This window comes from Diadema antillarum, unplaced genomic scaffold (assembly GCF_040938485.1).
Source record: "Diadema antillarum isolate AM-2024a unplaced genomic scaffold, OU_Dant_1.0 seq00000076_RagTag, whole genome shotgun sequence".
In the NCBI taxonomy this organism is placed as follows: domain Eukaryota; kingdom Metazoa; phylum Echinodermata; class Echinoidea; order Diadematoida; family Diadematidae; genus Diadema; species Diadema antillarum.
In genome coordinates, this window is record NW_027271170.1 from 1,199,059 (window position 1) to 1,218,634 (window position 19,576).

At 40.2% G+C, this 19,576-nt stretch overlaps 1 protein-coding gene across 1 annotated transcript in view; it reads left to right on the forward strand.

The window, feature by feature from the left end:
* Positions 1-3,669: 3,669 nt before the first annotated feature.
* Positions 3,670-19,576, forward strand: part of LOC139726038 (DNA damage-regulated autophagy modulator protein 1-like) — a 35,422-nt gene continuing 19,515 nt past the window's right edge. Inside the window, exons 1-4 of the mRNA XM_071637119.1 lie at positions 3,670-3,677; positions 4,180-4,247; positions 5,583-5,740; positions 18,778-18,952. Coding sequence (XP_071493220.1) covers positions 3,670-3,677; positions 4,180-4,247; positions 5,583-5,740; positions 18,778-18,952 — 409 coding nt within the window. The remainder of the gene's footprint in view (positions 3,678-4,179; positions 4,248-5,582; positions 5,741-18,777; positions 18,953-19,576) is intronic.

Consider the following 19,576-nt stretch of genomic DNA (forward strand, 5'->3'; position numbering starts at 1 on the left):
ATGAGAGCTTTGAAACTTCTACACAGAATTTCAGTTGTGACCTTTGACCTTGACCTTTGACCTATATTGTACATTTTGCTTCAAAATGCTACTCCTTCGCCATTTCTAACCCGATTTCGATTCCGTTTGCTTTATATGATAGCACTAGGTGAGGGCTTCAAAATTTGTACACAGAATGTTGACCTTTGACTTCTTTGACCTCTGACCTTGATTTTTGACCTATATTGTACATTGGCTACAAAATGCTACTCCTTCGCCATTTCTAACCCGATTTCGATTCTGTTTGCTTTATGTGATGGCACTAGGTGAGGGCTTCAAAACTTCTACACAGAATTTTGACCTTTGACTTCTTTGACCTTTGACCTTGATTTTTGACCTATATTGTACATTTTGCTACTAAATGCTACTTCCGGCGGGGACATATATTACGCACCGCGTAATTTCTACTTTTCCTTGTTTGTGTTTGTTTTTGTTTTTGAATTAATCAGTGAGTGGTAATGACTGTATGGGGTTTTTTTTTGTTCAAAATGATTGCCTTACGGTGATAGTTATTTGTCATATGGCATTAGTTGATAGATTACAGGTCAGATAATGATCTTCTCTCTCAATTTCACTGTAAAGCAAGAAATATTCACAGCATGGAATTTTTGTGAATTGCCTGAGGCATTCAATGCATATAGCGTAAACAAGAACTTTCATGCTTATTTTAATTCTAAAATTAAAATTCATTCAAAAATTTAGGGTTGTACCATATTCTAGATATACAATGATCATTGAACTTCTTGAATCAGTAAGAGATAAGGAAGTCATCTTATGTTATGATGGTTACAGTTAGCATGATTTTGAGGCAGCACTAGCAGGCAGCTAATAGAGGAAAATATTACAATGCATAGGTAATGGTTTCAATATAATAGTTATAAATTGATTATGACTTTTTAATCTAAAAGTAGATGAAAGCTACAATCATCATTCAGAGAAAGAAGCAGGTGTTTTCCATCAGGTGCAATTTGGTGAATACCGAGAAAAGACCTTATCAGAGTGGCTCTTTCTGTCTTTAGATTTGTCAGTATTAATTACACTTTTTCCTGCAGCATTTTTTTTGTTTGCTAATAGATGTTCTATACAAGAAGTTTGTGTTGTCATATAACTTAGAACCAGTTAACATGAAGGAGTAAAATACAAACCTTTCCTTGTGTGGGATACCACCAGCAATCCACTCTGCTGGCAAACAGCTGGCTGCTCACACTGCTGGATAACCGTTAGGAGTTAGGGGGATTTCCTAGCTAGAATTTTAGGTCAATGACAAATCTAAGCCATTTCATGGTGACATAAACACACCTCATGGGTCAGTTATAGCTTTAGAGTTTGATCCAGTGATCTGGCTCTGTGAAATGATTTTCTCTCACCCTGCAAACTCATAGTCATATGGTCTAATGACAAGGATCTCATAGGATTTTGAAACAATGAGTTACCTGCATTTCAAATTACAAGTGTGCAGGAATATTGTTGATGTTCATAAAACACCACTTGCTATTGTGTACAAGTGAAACCTATTTTGATATGCAGGTCAGTGAATGAGACATGCCATTACATGGATTGGATTATATGTGAAAGAAAGTTGTAATGAGTAATTATGATATTTTGGAATTTATGTGTATAACTAACTTTCTAGTTTTCCCTTTTCCCATGCACAATGCTTTCACAAAATTGTTTATTTCATTTTGTATTTTATTTCATTTATTTTCCATTTCCAACAAAAAAGTCATACACAATTATAAAAAAAAATGTCATTTTCTGAATACAAAGTGGTTGAATTATTTTCATGAGCACATGAATTGTTTATGATTAGGTTACAAACTTTAACAAAACCATATAAAATTAATTAATGTAATTTATGTTGTGTCAAGTAATGAGTGGTATGTTGAAAATAGAGGGGACTGCTAAAAAGCTTGGTGTATATATTTTGGTCCCCTCAGAAGAAGATAAAATGTAAACAGCCATTTCTCCATATAAAGAAAAAAAGTGAGAGAAAAAGCATGCTCTGAATGTGCTGCATTCAGAAAACACTGAAGTAAATGGGGGGGGGGGGGGGGAGAATACAAAAATGTAAAGACAGTATATGAACAGTAGTTCCTTGTGTCCAAAAGCTGAATTTTATTATTTGAAAGACATGGACTGCCCTCTTTCAGCTTGTATAAAATCATATCTGCCTGTATCACTCTGCTTCAGACAGGGGGATATACTTTGTTTACAGCCTATAAATCCGTCTCTGGAGTTTTTCAAGTCAGAGATCCAAACAGTTTTGATGTCGACTTGACTATGACACCGTGCATAATTTGATCGGTGCTTACCCCCTTGTCTCTGAGTGGATACTTTCTCATAGATCTAACACAGGTTCCTGTCATCAATTTGTAAAGTTTCACCTGTAAAAAATGTCGCTAAATTCACTCCTGTCGCTTTCTTCCCTTTTTGAGAGAGGAATGCACTGTTCAAAGTATAGCAATGTGTTCAATACAACATTCACTTTTATTCATTCCTGCCTTGAGGAGAGTTTCTTGTTATATATCAATTCATTGTGCACATCGTGACTATTAATCCAAGCTGGAGTTAGTGAACTGGTGATTGTCATGACATGCTGAATCTTTACGTCTTAGAGCAAATCTTGTCACTTCTCGGTGTCGTTCAGCTAGCCATCTGGATATTCCTATTCAGATCATGTGACATGTAAAATGGTTTGAATTAACAGACAGAAATGTATGTCAATATCATTTCAAGTCAGTTTTCGGAATAAAAAAAAAAAGTTTGCAGGAATCTTTGGTTGACTTCATCTTCATGTAGCATGAGGATAAATATCCCTCTCTCATGCTTAACTCCACCCCATTCCCAGCATGCTCTCTGTTTCCTGTGAGCATAAACAATATTCAGTGAGACAATAAGAGTTGGCTCCGTTCCAAGTTTGAATAAGTTTCTATCATTTTTTTTTTCTTCAACACCTGATTCACTCCCTGTATGAATCTGCAGCGTTTCCTTTGTATTCCCCCATATTTCACTTTGACATGTTGTTTGTGATTTCCTTGTTTACGACCCAAAATTCTGAATTTCAAAGCACCAGATGTTAGGATGGATGTTGATATTTAAAGAGAAGTACTTCCACACTTTCATAACTCATATTTTGCTCACCAGAGGGAGACTTATGGTGTTTAGTTTGATATTCCAATATTGTTTGTAAAAAATAATTTTCGTTTACAGAGGTTAGTCTTGTGGTTGTCCACTTATAAGTAAAGGATTTAAATGAATGTCATGGAAAATGTGCCACGTGGTGATTTTTTCTTTATTTGCTTTATTTCTTCTTTGCTTGTTAATCTGTGCTCAAACCCAACTTTGCTCTATGCACTTTTACTGGACAATAATAGTCAGTTTGGTCAAAATTTACCCAAACAATGCAGTGATTCACATTGCATTCCAGAGATTTGTTTTTATACAGCAATGAATTCAGATTCCTGGTTCATACTATGTTTTTTTTTTCCCACTCAGTGTAGATGATAATGTAAGTTGTCATTTTGATTTCAATTTCAAGTGATTTTTTTTTAAATAGTTTTCTTAACATCAGTTGATCAATACCAGTGACCTTATGACCTTTGTTCTCTCTTTTAGTCTGTTCTTACCAGAATGGCGAAGTGAAAACATATTTCATTGAGAGAAAAGTATACTGTAGCGGAAACACGACATGTAGTTTGAGCCAAGTTTGTACCTTTGTTTGCTTGTTTCACTCTGATGCTAGTCATGTGACCATTAACCTGTTGAGGACGAGTCCCGAGTATACTCGGGCAGGTGTCTATGGGAAATGCGTGTTGTAGCAAAATTAAACCGTCCTCAACGGGTTAAAGGTGGCAATCAATCTGGGCCCCATTTTATCAAAAGATAAAATCGATTTTAAATTTCCTTACCACACAGGCTACCATAGACTTACAGTTGAAATCAACTATATAATTAATTTTAACTCTTCATAAAACAGGGCCCAGATAATATAGAGTATGACTGAACTGGTTATGGGTAGGAACACCTACATGCACGTGCAGTGTCATGTTAGTCACAGTCAGCTTTTAATGCCCATGGTGTGTGTTACTTTATATATCTGAGACTAATATATTTCTCTCTCTGTTTATTCTTCTAACACAGTGATGCTGGCATGCACTACCCTGAGAGCAGTATTTTTAGTCTATGTATGGATGTCGTCGTGGCATTGTGTAAGTATTACCGAGTTATTTATTCTCATGGTCGGACATCCGGGTACTTTGCGTGTCACGGGGTCATGGATAGCGTTGGAGTGAAAACAAACCACTCGCGTGAGCCTGGAGTGAACGCTGTACGTGTTTTCTGCCGGGGCGCCCCGCGAGCATAGCGCTAGCGCAAGCTGGTACTCTAGCTGTGCGGGCGGCAGGATTAGGCCCTAGGCCTACTCTAAATTAGGCCCTACCCTAAGTACTACAGTACTATTATAGACCTACCTGAAGTTTCTATGAGGCACTAAGTAAGCGTAGATATCGGGGTAGGGCCTACTCAAAGAGGTTCTACTGCACATCTGGCCATTTTGTCGGGTCGTTGATCCAGAGTCCTGCCGCGATTTCATACGGGCACAGGTCCAGTCCGGCCGCCTTAAACTTGGCAAAATACTGGGACCGATCGATCGACAGGATCCAGATTTTTAGAATATTGCTGGCAAGACATGATGCATGTATCTCATTAATGATGGCACAAATGACAAAATGAATAATGAAAAACAGTCCCCATGTCTGAGCTGCGTAGAGTTGCACATAAATTATACGCGTCGCACATGCACAGCATGCAGTATGCGCATTATGCAGGCTTAGCGCTTGCAAGCTGTTTGTTTTCACTCCAGTCGACCGGAAGTGACGTGTAGCCGACCGCAAGAATTGGTCTTTTGTGGCATCTGATAGGCTGCATTGTGAACAAGTGGCAAATGGTATATTTGTTATTGTATACCCTTCTCCATTTATGTTACCCTATCTTACCACTTGTACTCTCCAGTGAGGGAAGGTGCATCAATCTTTTGTAATTATAGCATAGTCAGTTGAACCTATTGTATTGTTGTTGCTGAATTGATTGCTTTCATTTTGTTAATTTGTATGCATCATTTGTCATGATTTATCTACAGTGGTACTTTTTATTGGTGAGTATGTAGATATCAAGAATGGTGCATTTTGAAAGAAAATAGGATTAAATGGCCTAATTTACCCAATATGTCTTTCGAAGCTCATTTGGTTCTTTCAGGGATTTAAATGCTGCACAATGACACTATTTATGGCAACCACTCGACCTAATGATGAGTATCATGAAATGATATATTTGTGGAGATAAGCAAATGATTTATTTCTGAATTTGTTCAGTTTAGGTTTAAACAAAGAAGATGAATGATGGAGTTGTAAACTGGTGGGTGGTGTATACAGATCATTGATTTTAATGAATTTGTTCTTGGAAATAGCTGTGGAAGATACATATAAAATATATCATATGTAATGTTTGACTCTACGACCTGCTTTCTTATCTTTATTATTTTCTAGTGACAGCCACCATAGTTGTGCGCTACTTGCTGCTATCAGACAGCGTACCCAAACACCCTGGGAAACTTCCACAGCTCAGGTTCATGCGAGTCAATAAGTCCTCCCTCGTTCTCGGTTGTCTCTCTGCTGTTGGTCTCGCAATTTTATCCAATTTTCCAGTAAGTATGCTATTATACAGACATGCAGAATATTATTTCAGAATGTAGAATCATTTATATGGGCTAAAAATCTGCATTTCTGAATGATACCAAAGAATTGCAGTTGTCAAACCTAGAATATGAGTAGCAATACATGAGATGTACACAGACATTAACCCGTTGAGGACGGACTGATTTAGCTACAACACACATTTCCCATAGACACCTGCTTGAGTATTAAATACTCGACACTTGTCCTCAACGGGTTAACATACGTCACATTCACAACTACAATCTCATTTCAGAAATTCTTACAGTAAGAAAAAAAAATTTAAAAAATAGAAAGAAAAATTGTGCAATCATTTGCTGGGTTGATGCTCAGTATAGTCATGTGAGAAATATTGGTGTATGGCTTGTCCTGCATGCAGCCAATGGAAACCACCATACAAAGCAACTACAGTGGCTCTGTGACTTTACTGGCCCTTTGTGTTTGATAATGCAGTATGAAGCTAGAACAGACTACTGCATTTTGGTGACTGTCAGAGCTTGTGCACGGAATGTCTACATATTAAAAAAAAAAGACAGCACAACAACAACAACATTCTGAGATTTATTTCATTCATTATTTTGCCATCCCGTGCTCCCTCTAGAAAACATTATATTAAACAAACAAACAAAAAGTAACTTGCTGTGAGTAAACCAAGAAGGCTACAATTATGTACACTGGACTCTAAAGACATGCTGGTTTATGATTCACAGTGTGCAGGGTTCTCAGTTCCTGCATCTGTTAGGAATTACTCCATGGTTTCACTGACTCAGTAGACCAGACCACTTGTCGCTTGTCATCAAGTTGAAGAAAGCTTAAAAACAGTTGCCATGGTGACATAGAATTAGAGTGAAAGGGCAGAAGTACTTGAAAATGTTTCTCCCTGAAGCTGATGAGAGTTGTCTTGATTTCCTGGGGATGCTAGAGACAAGTTTGACAGGAGTTGGCAAAACTTGCTGGACTTTGGAAGATCAAACCCTCCCTATGGTTCCTTCCTCTTTTTTCTCCCTCTCTCTTCTATGAATCTTCAATGATTCCTACATAACAGTCTTTTCAGCATTATAATCAGGCACATGTCTAGCATTGTGCTAAATTTCCTTGCATTCATCTAATCTGAAAGTTGCTTTTTACAGAGAGTGAGTGATTTCTAAAGATTGTTTAGGCCAAAACAAAGAATCATTTTCATTGTCACACCTTATCGCTTATCCTTTTACAGAATCTGGTAGCTACTTAGGCCTACATAGTTCCCCCCCCCCACACACACACACGCACACACACACGCACACACACACACACACACACACAGATGGTTATATAGCAATAGTTCCATTTGAAATGTTGTCTACTTTCACTGAGAAGTTGAAGGTCTGGGCGGGAAAATGCCATAAAGTAGTTGTTTGAAAATGATTTATGTCGTTTGAGTGAAGTTAGCAAAATCGTTATTGAGACAGCTCAGGTTTGATTCCTTTGCTAATCTAGACGAATAATAGGAAGTATATTATGCAAGATGGGGTAGAAATGAAAACTTTGATGGGGATATCAAAGGTGATCGTTTTGTTTTTTGGAGGGAAAATGTGCCAAGAGTCATCTTCTGGGTGGGAGTCCATTTCTGCCCTTTACAGCATCAGCTTCCTGGTCTCAAGGGAGACAGGTTGACAAGACAATGAAGTTACCATAGGATTTGGCTGCAGGCACAGAAGTGCAGTGACCTGGTAAGTTGAGATTGGCCAAGTTTAGAGATGAGAGGGGCAGTCATCCAATTTTTGCCTCTTTTCTTCCTGGAAAAGATTTGATTGAAGGGGACAGAATGACAGCAACTTGTAGATTTCATAACAGATGACAAAAGAGAAAGGTAAACAGAAACAGCACCAACTGTGATGAAAGAAGGTTCTGGGTTGAAACTAAAATGGCAAAAATATTGATGTGATGTGTGATGATAGAAAACCTGGACAACTCTCTTTAACTCTGTTTTTTCTTTTTCTTTTTTTTTTACAGTTGCAAAGTGCAACTATACAGCCAGCTGTTTTGACAAGACTAAAATTTCCCTGTATTAGACGTATACCATTTAAGAGAATTCTTTGTGAAATCCACAATAAAAATAGTTCAGGGAATAATGTGACTGAGAGTGGAAGAAATTTATCTTGAGTCATTTATACTTAGATATCAAGTAAATCTAATTTGAAAAAAGAAGTTTAGTGACATTTTTTGAGCAGGTCACTATCAAAGAAATTTATGAGATAGTAACATCATCACCTCAAAATGTTAACGTGTGATAGTAATTTAAATTATATGGACATTTCTTGAGAATATATGAATTATTACAATCTAAAGTCTGATTTTAATGCCATTTTTGCTGTCCTGTTTTGTTTGATTTTACTTTTGTCATTGAAGAGCAGTGAGTGAACCCGTCCTTTAAGTGAATGGGAAAGACTGCTTTCAAAACGCTTGGTTAGATTTCACTTCTGTTTCAGCTTCCAGTAGAAGTGTAAATCAGAACAGGATATCAAAGTGTACCTCCACTCTTAGCCTGCAAACCACTAAGAGAAAAAACATGTGTCAATGATTATTTCAGATTTCTGATAGTTATTATAGGCCAGTGTGTGAGGTTGATGCTCTCATTGTCTCTTTTTCCTCTTCTAATGTAACATCTGTGTGTGGGTGGGTGGGGGTGGGGGAGATTTAGAGCTTTTTGAATGACACTTCTTTCCTTATAACATGCCTGACATCTTTCTGATTAATTTTGGCATGCCGTATTTCAACTGTGTACAAAAATTAATGATTTTATCATCAAGCTGGTTTTTTTTTTCTTTCACCATCCACCATACTCATCTCAGGAGGGGATCTCCCACCTTCTCTCTCTCTCTCTCTCTCTCTCTCTCTCTCTCTTCAGTGTTTCATATCCCAAACTTCTCTCTACATAGATAGATAGAGAAATAAGCAGATAGATAGCTAGATAGATAGATAGATAAATAGTGTATAGATAGATAGATAAATAGATTAATGTATGGATAAGTAGATAGATAGATGGATAGATAGATATATAGGTAAGTAGATAGATAGATATATAGATAGATGGATAGATAGATAGATAGATAGATAGATAGATAAATAGATCGATAGATAGTGATAGATAGATAGATAGATAGATAGATGGATAGATAGATATAGAGATAGATAGATAGATAGATAGATAAATAGATAGATAGATAGATAGATAGATAGATGGATACATAGATAGATAGATAGATGGATAGATGGATAAATAGACAGATAGATAGATGGATAAATAGATTGATGAATAGATAGATAGATAAATAGATAGATAGATAGATGGATAAATAGATAGATAGATAGATAGATAGATAAATAGATGGATAGATGGATAGATAGATAGATAGATAGATGGACAAATAGATAGATAGATAGATAAATGAATAGGTAGATAGATAGATAGATAGATAGATAAATAGGTAGATAAATAGATAGATAGATAGATAAATAGATAGATAGATAGATAGATATATAGATAGTATATAGATAGATAGATAGATAGATAAATGTATAGATAAGTAGACAGATAGATAGATAGATAGATATATAGGTAAGTAGATAGATAGATATAGAGATAGATGGATAGATAGATATATAGATAGATAGATAGATAAATAGATAGATAGATAGATAGAGATAGATAGATAGATAGATAGATAGATAGATAGATAGATAGAGAGGGAGAGAAGCCTTATTGACTGCAGAAGCACAGAAAGTATCCTGGAGTGCCGTGAGATTTTACAACCAGTGTGTACAAGTATAATTGATCATGATAATTCAATGCATTGGTAATAACAATAATTAAAATTTTTGTGTCTGAGTACTGTTTAGAACATAATGTATCTGGTCATATGTTTTTACAAAGTGCAGAATATTCTGATGAATAGTGTAAAGCAAGATATTTTTGAAACATTACATTTTCACGGATTGGAGCCGACAGCCTTTTTTTTTGAGGCATGAAATTTTCATGAATTGCCTCTGGCATTCAATGCATAAAGTGTAAACAAATGTCTGGTTTTACAGTATTCATAGGTTTTATAGTAGTCATATTTCACCATCAGATACTTTTTAGATGGAGTCCAGTATCATCATGGTTCCTATTATTTCCTTGACCTCACATGTGTGGTTTTGTAATTATTTGCCTGATATTTATTCCAAGTCCTTGCTCCTTGCCCCACAAATTTTCTCTCTGAGACAGGTGGTCGTCTGCTGTTGAGGCCACAATGATCACATTATTCTACAGATTACTATGGCAACAATGACCCCTTGAAGAAGAAGTCATCACAAAATGTATTAGGGGATGGGATGATCTGCCCACTGATTGTGTCAGCTGTAGTGGTTGATTAGATTGTTTACCTCACTGACTCTCAGCGCCATGGAGTCCTCTGGGCTAGACATCACCATGGCAACACATCATTTAGCTAGAAGAGAAGTAATCATCTCATTAGCCATTGTCCCAGTAACGCTTTATCCTAATCAGCTGAGAGAGACTGAGTCACCTGTAGAATGGACCCTATCATCTGTACTATCACAGAGTTTGGCTGTCACCATTCATTGTATAAAGGCCTAGCCACCATTATTTGTTTTATTCCAAGTTTTATGCTTATTTTTTTGTGTGTGTCTTTTGATCATGAGTCGGTGTCTTTCTAAAGAACAAGTAGGTAGGGATGTTTTGATTATTCCACATAGTGACACTTTGGAGTGGTCATCAGAATCCAGGGGCTTAATTTAAGATTCATACACAGGTAGCCCTAGACATCAGTGTAACAAGACTCGGTCTTCAGGTACAACGAACACGCGCACTTGCGTGCACTTTATTGGCTCCACTGTTATCACAGGTCATGGGTCAGGTCACGATACATCTGTAACATAGTTCTTCAGATAATCTGGTCGCTTAACGGTGCGACCTGATCGAGTCTTCATTGTGTTCATGTCATTGTCAGTGTTTTGGCCACGAGCTTCTTTCGTGGCTGGCTTCTCCTCATTCACATTGAGTGGTTTTTGACTTGGCTTTTCTGCGTTTTGTGCGCTTGCTGGTACATTCTCCTGTGCATCGCGTCGCGGTGTCGGCTCACCTGGCGGATTTTCGCGTGCTTTTCGCAGATGTACGTGATTGCGGCGATATATTCCGGAGGGAGTTTCCACCACGTACGATCGCTCGTCTAGTCGACGGGACACGGTTGCCTTTCCCCAACCTTTCTTCCCCTGGACGAGGGGTTGCATCCTCACTGTATCTCCCTCCTCTAAGGGGGGTAGATCTTTGGCAGACTTGTTGTAATAATCAGCCTGTTTTTGCACTCGTTGTTTCATGCGCTCTCGCTCTCCAACTACTCTAGGCTCGAGTAGTTCGGCCGTTGTTGGAAGGAGTGTGCGGGTGCGGCGATTCATGAGGCGTTGGGCTGGGCTTGTGCTTAGCCCTTGGGATGGTGTGTTGCGATGATCCAGTAGGGCTAAGTACGGATCAGAACACGATCTGTCGCTCTTCGTCATGATTCGCTTCGCTGTTTTGACAGCTGATTCGGCCTTTCCGTTAGCTTTGCTGTTACCTGGGCTACTACACAAATGCTCGAAATCCCATTCTGTGGCGAACTGACGGAAAAGGGCCGATGTGAACTGGGGGCCATTGTCGGTAATGACTTGGCATGGGCTGCCATACCGCGCGAAGTGGCCCTTCAATTTGCGGATAACCGTTGCACTGCTTGTATCCTTCAAGTGGTCAACTTCAAAGAAATTGCTGTGGTAATCTACCGTGACGAGGTATTCCTTTCCGTTCCATGTGAACAGATCTGCTGCTACTCTTTCCCACGGTCTTGTGGGCAGCTCGTGGCTCATAAGCGATTCTTTTTGCTGGCACACATCATAATTGCGACACACATCACATGTGGCTATGAACTGCTTTATTTCGCTACTCATTCCGGGCCAAAACAAAGATTCACGTGCGCGTCGGAGGCATCCCTCAATGCCCAGGTGAGAAGAGTGTATCTTCTCTTTCATTTCTCTGCGAAGGCTTATCGGGATGATCACCTGCTCTCCTTTGAAGATCAAACCATCTTGCACTGCGAGCTCATCCCTATAGCTATAATAAGGCGTCAGCAACTCATGTACTGCGTCTCGCTCACTAGGCCATCCTTGAATAATGATGCGTTTCAGCATCTGCAGTGTGTCGTCTGTTTCCGTCTCCTCGCGAATTCGTTGGAGGCGCTCATCGCGGATAGGAAGCCGCGACACCGAGTTGATCTCCTCGAAGGCACGAATGCTACTTGTCGCCTTGCTGACGGCTCGCGATAATGTGTCAGCGAGATACATCAGCTTCCCTTGCTGGTAGCTGATATCGAAATCGTAGCTCTGCAGACGTAGAAGCATTCCCTGTAGACGCTTTGGCGCTTTCACTAGAGGCTTTTTCACTATCATCTCTAGTGGCTTGTGGTCACTAACAACATTGGTGAACCGACCAAACGTGTACTGGTGGAACCGCTCCATCGAAAACACTACAGCTAGCATTTCCTTTTCAATTGAAGCATAACGCGTTTCCGTGTCGGTGAGGGCTCTACTCGCGTATGCGATCGGACGGCCATTTTGGAGCAGTGCTGCTCCTAAGCCCTTGTTGCTTGCGTCGCACTGAATTGTGAGCTCCTCCTTGGGATCGTAGAATGCTAGCAGTGGTGCTTCCGAGACCATCTGTTTGATCCTCTGCAAAGCGTCAGCCTGCTCAGATGACCACTCCCAAGCTATTTCTGGCTTCATCAACTGTCTGATGGGCTCAAGGATGTCTGATAGGCTGGGTAGAAATTTGCTCAGGTAGTTGACAAATCCTACCAATCTCTGTACCCCTTGGACGTCTGAAGGCGCTGGCATATTGATGACATCGGCAACCTTTTTGGGGTCTGGCTGCAACCCCATGCTCGTGATGACATGACCTAGGAATGGTATGTCGGTTGCCCTGAAGACTGACTTGTCTTTATTGAGTTTGATGTTGTGCTCAACACACCGCTGTAGCAACTGCTCAAGCTTTGCATCATGGTCTGCCACGGCTTCTTCGTTGGTCGCTCCTCCCCCGTACACCAGAATGTCGTCTGCTACACAAATAACACCAGGCAGTCCTTCAAGCGCCTGGTGCAGTCTCCGCTGGAAGATCTCCGAAGATACACTTGTGCCGAAAGGCAGTCGGCACCAGCGATAGCGACCGAAGGGCGTGTTGAACGTGGTCAGGTTGCTCGAAGACTGGTCAAGCTTGATCTGCCAGAAGGCTGAACTCATGTCCAGCTTACTGAAAATTTTGGCTTGATTCAGGTCTGGCAGGATGTCCTCTATTACCGGGAGTGGATAGTGCTCCCGTTTCAATGCTCTGTTGAGTGGACGGGGGTCTATACAGATACGGAGGTCTCCATTCTTTTTCTCTGCGACTACCAGTTGGCTGACCCAGCTGGTAGGATGGTGGACAACTGCGATGATTCCTTGCTCCACCATACGATCAAGTTCGGCTCTAACCTTCTGTTTTGTTGCATGAGGTAAGCGTCGGGGTGGTAGAACCGTTGGTTGCACGTCCTTGTCTACCTCTAGGTGTGCTTCCACTGGCAGCTCGCCAAGCTCCCCATTGAACACCGTGTTGAAATGTTCCTCAGGCTTGGCACTCCTCGTGGTTGTTGCCGCGTTTACACGATGGAAGCTCTCATCGTTGACTGTGATCAAGTTCATTCGCTGACTGGCCTTGCTACCAAGTAGTGGAGTGAAATCAGCATCTACCACAATGAACTCTGCCGAATACTTGCGATTTGTCTTTGGATTTAGCACTCTGAGACGGCAGGTTCCCTCCGCGTTAGTGGCAGATTCATTCCACATCTTCAATTTTTTCCGTGTTGGCTGGAGAGTGCAGTCTGTGCCCTGCAAGTGCTTCTTGGGCAGGACGTTCACACTTGCCCCGCTATCCACCTGGAAGACCACGGGTGAATCGTTGATCAGCATCTGTGCATATACTTCATCTTTGGGCTGCACTGAATTAATCACTATGGTGACATTGTCAATGTATTCAGTGCTAGTGTCACTGTCTGCTTGCTCATCTAGCTTATGGACTCTTTTCTTGTTGCATACTTTTGCAAAATGGTTGCTGCCCCCGCAGGATTTACATGTTTGTCCATAGGCAGGACACTGCTGCTTATCTCTGGGATGCTCCTTTCCACAATACTTGCAGCTCTTAGCTTCCCTGGTGGCATTCTTTTGACCGCTCTTTGGCTTAGGACGTGCACTGCTACCGCTTTGCTTTTGCGATTGATGCTTATTGCGTTTGCTGCCATACTGCTTGATTCTGTGGACTGTAGCAGCTGACTTGCCATTTCCACTGTCGCTTAAGGCTCGGAGATGGGACTCTGCTGTCTCAGCACTCTTACAAATGTCAATACAACTGCCAAGAGTGAGTTTCCTCTCTTGTAGGAGACGCTTTCTGGTTTGCGGGTCATTTATCCCTAAAACTATCTTGTCTCTCAGTAGGGAATCAGCCATGCATTGGCAGAAATTGCATGACTTTGCTAACGATCTCAAACTGGCAAGGAATGTTTCAAAGTTCTCACCTTGTTCCTGGCGTCTCTTGTTGAAGAGGTATCGTTCATATGTCTCATTTTTCTCTCCGATAGCATAGTTTTCAAAGGCAGCTATAATGGTTGTAAGCTCCTTGCTCTGTTCCTCGCTAGCAAATACAAAGCTGTTGTAAATCTCAAGTCCAGCCGGCCCGATAGTGTGCAGAAATAGCGCTGTTCGGTACTCTGATGTCTGCTTATCCAACTGAGCTACAACGCTGTAGTTCTGCCACATCTGCTTCCAGGTCTTCCACCCATCAATCACCCCTCGGTTGACAGCTAGAGGGGCTGGCGGACGAATCCCACCCACTGGAGGTGGTGCGGCTGTTGCCCGATGCGCAGCGGCATGCTGTGGCACTGGAGAGGGCTGGCTTCCCGAGCCTCCCTGCTCGGCATCGCCGTCAGTTTGCTGACGTGCGGTTTCAGTCTCATCTGGCGTTGGCATGGTTAGGTTTAATCAGCAAAATACAACTGTCCGAAACGTAAATTTCTCTCGCCGTTTACGTTTTTCCGTAGTTGAAACTGACGCTATTGCTCTGCTGGGGTCTGATTCACCGAGGGTTCGCTGGTTATGTTGTAAAAATGTGAAAATTCAGACCCCCACCGCTGCCGCCATGTAACAAGACTCGGTCTTCAGGTACAACGAACACGCGCACTTGCGTGCACTTTATTGGCTCCACTGTTATCACAGGTCATGGGTCAGGTCACGATACATCTGCATGTCATTTACATATCATAACAATCAGCACAGGTTGTATGTTTGGACATGCAGCTATTAGCTCTGTGGTTTGGACAATCCACTTTGTGCTGCTCACTTGCCAGGGATGAAGGGGGGGGGGGGGGGATCCGTTTTTTCTTCAAAATACAGCAACTATTGACTCCTTTGACACTAAGAGGGAAGATGTCAAATGTTATTTTGCTCTTTTGAGTTCCTAAAGTTCCCTTTCTACTTCGCTTTGACATGTCAAGTAATTATGTCTGCTGATTTTGATACTTGAATCTAACCTGGGGAACCTTGATCTCAATTAGCTGGACTGATTTTGCTACAACACACATTTCCCATAGACCTTTTCCCGAGTATACTCGCGACTCGTCCTCAACGGGTTAACAGTCTCTGATTGATGACATTGTGGACAATCTCATGATTCTTTAACTCTTTATGTGCTATTGTGAAAACCTCCTGTGTGCTACATTATTCTGAGATGGCAATGTAGTCATGCTTTGGGAAAACATTATGTTTTTACAATCTATGAAACTTTTTATAGATATAATCTGTTACCTGGGCCTGTAATGAGCAAAGTTGTAGAGAAAATGCCAGACTTTACTCTGATGTAAATTGTACGACAAGTCTATAATTGTTTTCCTATCTAATAACCAGTAGCTTCATTATTGTATAAGAGCCATGAATTTTGCACACAAAACAGTGACAGAAACTTAGAATTAACTGGCAATTCCAGTAAGGAGGTCAATTACCCCATAAAATGCAAACTATAAGTAACAGGAATGGAATGGCAAGAAATCCTTTCCGTATAATTGTACTGGAACGTTTTGGGATTTATCAATTGTTTGGGCGGGTTTGTGGATTTGAGCAGAATATGCAAAGTTGGCACGCCGTCAACTGAGTCAGCCATGCGAACGTGGCACATAAAGAGTTGAAATAATAGTTATGTCATAGAGTGGGTAATATCAGTTCCACCTCAATCTCTATCCAGTGATATTCATCTTTCAACAAAGATAGCAAAGCACACAATGTAATAAAGAATGCCTTTTGATGGCCGGACCCCTGGACGTTATTCACTGGAACAGAATACTGGACGTTATTCACTGGAACAGAATACTGGACGTTATTCACTGGAACAGAATACTGGACATCATTCACTGAAACAGAATACTTGTTTTTCACTGGAACAGAATACTGGACCCACAATCCCTCAGCACCTGTTTTTACTTTGATTCTATCTCTCTCTCTATCCAATCACATGAAGGATATTGGGGTACTGGAGGTTTTGCAGATTGAGTATAGCCTTGTGTCAAGGCTGAAGTTTGTATTTCTGGGTTGAATAAAGCAAGGCTTTCTATAAAACTAATGTCATAATCCCCCAAAGTACCACCAGCTTCCTCAAATACTTTATCTGTAATGAAGCAGATGTAGGTCTACATACAAACCGTATTGCATTCCAGTTAGGAACAAACTAGGCAGCATTATAATACAAATTCTTTAAATATTCTCCCATGTAGGTTTGACTCTATAATTTCTTTTTCTCGAACTAGGTACTGGGCACTTTAACAATGTAAGTGTCATGCAACCTCAAATTCTAAGGAATTTGGTAGAAACATGGTGCCACACAAACACACAACATATACCAAGGGGAATATATTTCAATGTCTTTTTTCTCTCTCTCTTTGTTTTTTTAAATCTCTGTTATTGGAAAATCACCATTGATGAAAAGCTATCATTAGAATCTTCCTCTACTGATTCCTTAGTTATATGTGGATTATTTGGTGCCATTATGTTTAAGATTTTAATTATCTATTTTTATTACATTACCTACACTGATGCCCAGTAAGATGAAGACTTGTAGAGGACCATTCAGAGGATTCAATCCTGAGCCTGAGGATAAGTTAAAAGACATTTTGTGTGTTTGTGTTGGATATCAATACAAATGTCTCCTATGGAATGGGATCAAAATATGTTCATATGATCCCACTGGTCTTCAGGGCAAGGGCAAGACTACAATTACAGTGAATAGAGTAGCATTCAAATTGACATTATGCCATCAGCACACTACCACTGATCTTGAGATGCTCATTTGTTAGCAATGCTTGACCCATTGATGAAAAGCTGATATTGCTATACCGTATGTTCCAAAAAAAAATACAATGGGACCCCCCGCCATGATATCTTTAAAAATAGTGAATCAATCTAAATACAAATCCAGGGTATGAAACTATAACTCATTGCCCACATCTTACAAAAAACCCCATTCGATTTGCTTCAGTGGTCAAAGAGAAATGAGGAATTTTGTAGAGGATGTCGGGAATCTCTTTTGTCCAAGTTCTGTCTATTATTCACGCACTAGAGCATTGAATTGCTAAAAGTGGAAAAATTAGACTCATGACATGCTTTACAACAATCTACATTTCTCTGTGACCGCTTAACCAAATTGAATGAGGTTTTCTGCAAAATAGAGCTAAGATGTTATATTTTAAGGCCCCGAAGTAGCACTTAGACAGGTCGATCATTTTGGATGTTATCAATTCGAAAATTTGATTGTAATTTTTGAAGGACATACTGCAGTATGTCCCACAAAAATTACAATCAGATTTTCACATTAATAACATCCAATATATATATTTTTTTTCAACGCTACTTCAGGGTCTTAAAATATAACATCTTAGCTTTATTTTGCAGAAATCCCCATTCGATTTGGTTAAGCGGTCACAGAGAAATGGGGATTGTAGTAAAGCATGTCATGAGTCTGATTCTTCCAAGTTAAGCACTTCGATGATTTTGTGTGTGAACAATAGACAGAACTTGGACAAAAGAGATTCCTGACATCCTCTACAAAATTCCTCATTTCTCTTTGACCACTGAAGCAAATCGAATGGGGTTTTCTGTAAGATGTGGGCAATGAGTTATAGTTTCATACCCTGAATTTGTATTTAGATTGATGCAATGTTTTTAAAGATATCATTGCGTAGGGCTTGTTGTAATTTTTTTGGGGACATACGGTATAGGCCTATACACATTTCCCTAAGACACCTGCCTGTTAACACCCAGGTCTAAAGTTTTCAATGGTTTAAGTATAAAACAAGATAGATACTAAGTGACATCATCATTGGTTCTGACATGGCAGCTGACTTCAGGTGAACTTGTTCTTCCCTGGGGAGAACAAGTATTCCATACCATTCTCTGATGAGTGGTTCTGATATCAAATGAGTCATTGTCTGTCTTGAGTGAAAGATCATTGATGGCTTCATATTCAATCATATCACTGATCTATCCATACCTCTAGTCTTCTGTGAATAAAAATCTATGGTTCAGCCTTTTTTTGTGTCAGGGTTTTAGTGTTCTCATAAATAGACTTGACCCAACATCAACCCTCATAGAATTTTGCGATAAATCACTGATATGTTTTTGTTACATTAGAGATTTCTATTCTCATCACAGATCTATTCATTTTTTTTCAAAGCAGATCATATTACCTGTTTTCCCTTCCAATTATGCCATGATTGTCAGGACCTTTTATTAAATTTTGTTTTTATGTCTGTTCATATTCTATGACACTGGGTATTATGCATCGTACTGCTTGGATGATTTATTGCTATCATTTTGAGCAATAGGAATCTAACAATACCTCTGATTGGATGATTTTTTCTTTTCATTTCAGGAGGACAAGAATTTAACAGTACACCTGATTGGAGCATCACTGTGTTTCTTGTTTGGAGTCATGTACAGCTTCATGCATGCCTGGATTTCATTCCAGACCACAGAGCTGTGTAGTCCGTACGTCTGCATCACTCGACTGGCACTAGCCTCATTCTCTGCTGCTGACTTAGCTATGGGTATCCTTTTTATACCAAGACCACAACAAGGTCATGAGACTTTCTGACAGACCGCAGTGTGTTGAGTCACACCCCCTCACTGACCCATGCCCCTCTCTGACCGGTAGCCGTTTCTGATCCACACCCCTCTCTGATTCATACCCATCTCTGACCTACACCCCTTTCTGATCCATACCTCTCTCATACCCCTTTCAGGTAATCGTGGATGCGGATAATAGGAGCAATAAGTCGTAAATTTTGATTACATGAACGGGAGAGGAGTAAAAAAGTGCGCATTATTCTGATGCTGCTATTATGCGCATTATTGCAGCATGAGGAGTAGATCGAGAATACATGAACGCGTTTTACGACTTATGCGCACTAACATTCCACAGTTCGGTCAAAGGTCACTCGATTTCCCGCACAACCGCTGATTGCTGAGCTTGAGCGAGAGCTGTGCATACACGTGAGTATATAGCACCGGAAACATTACGTCATTATAGAGGCGGGCGCAGTAACCATGACAAATACTCCCGTCTTTCGCACCGTTATATGAACGGGCGCTCGTAAAAGTAGTGCGCACTTCATGGGATATATGAACGCGATTTTGAATACTTATTCCACGTTATTTGGATGCGGATAATT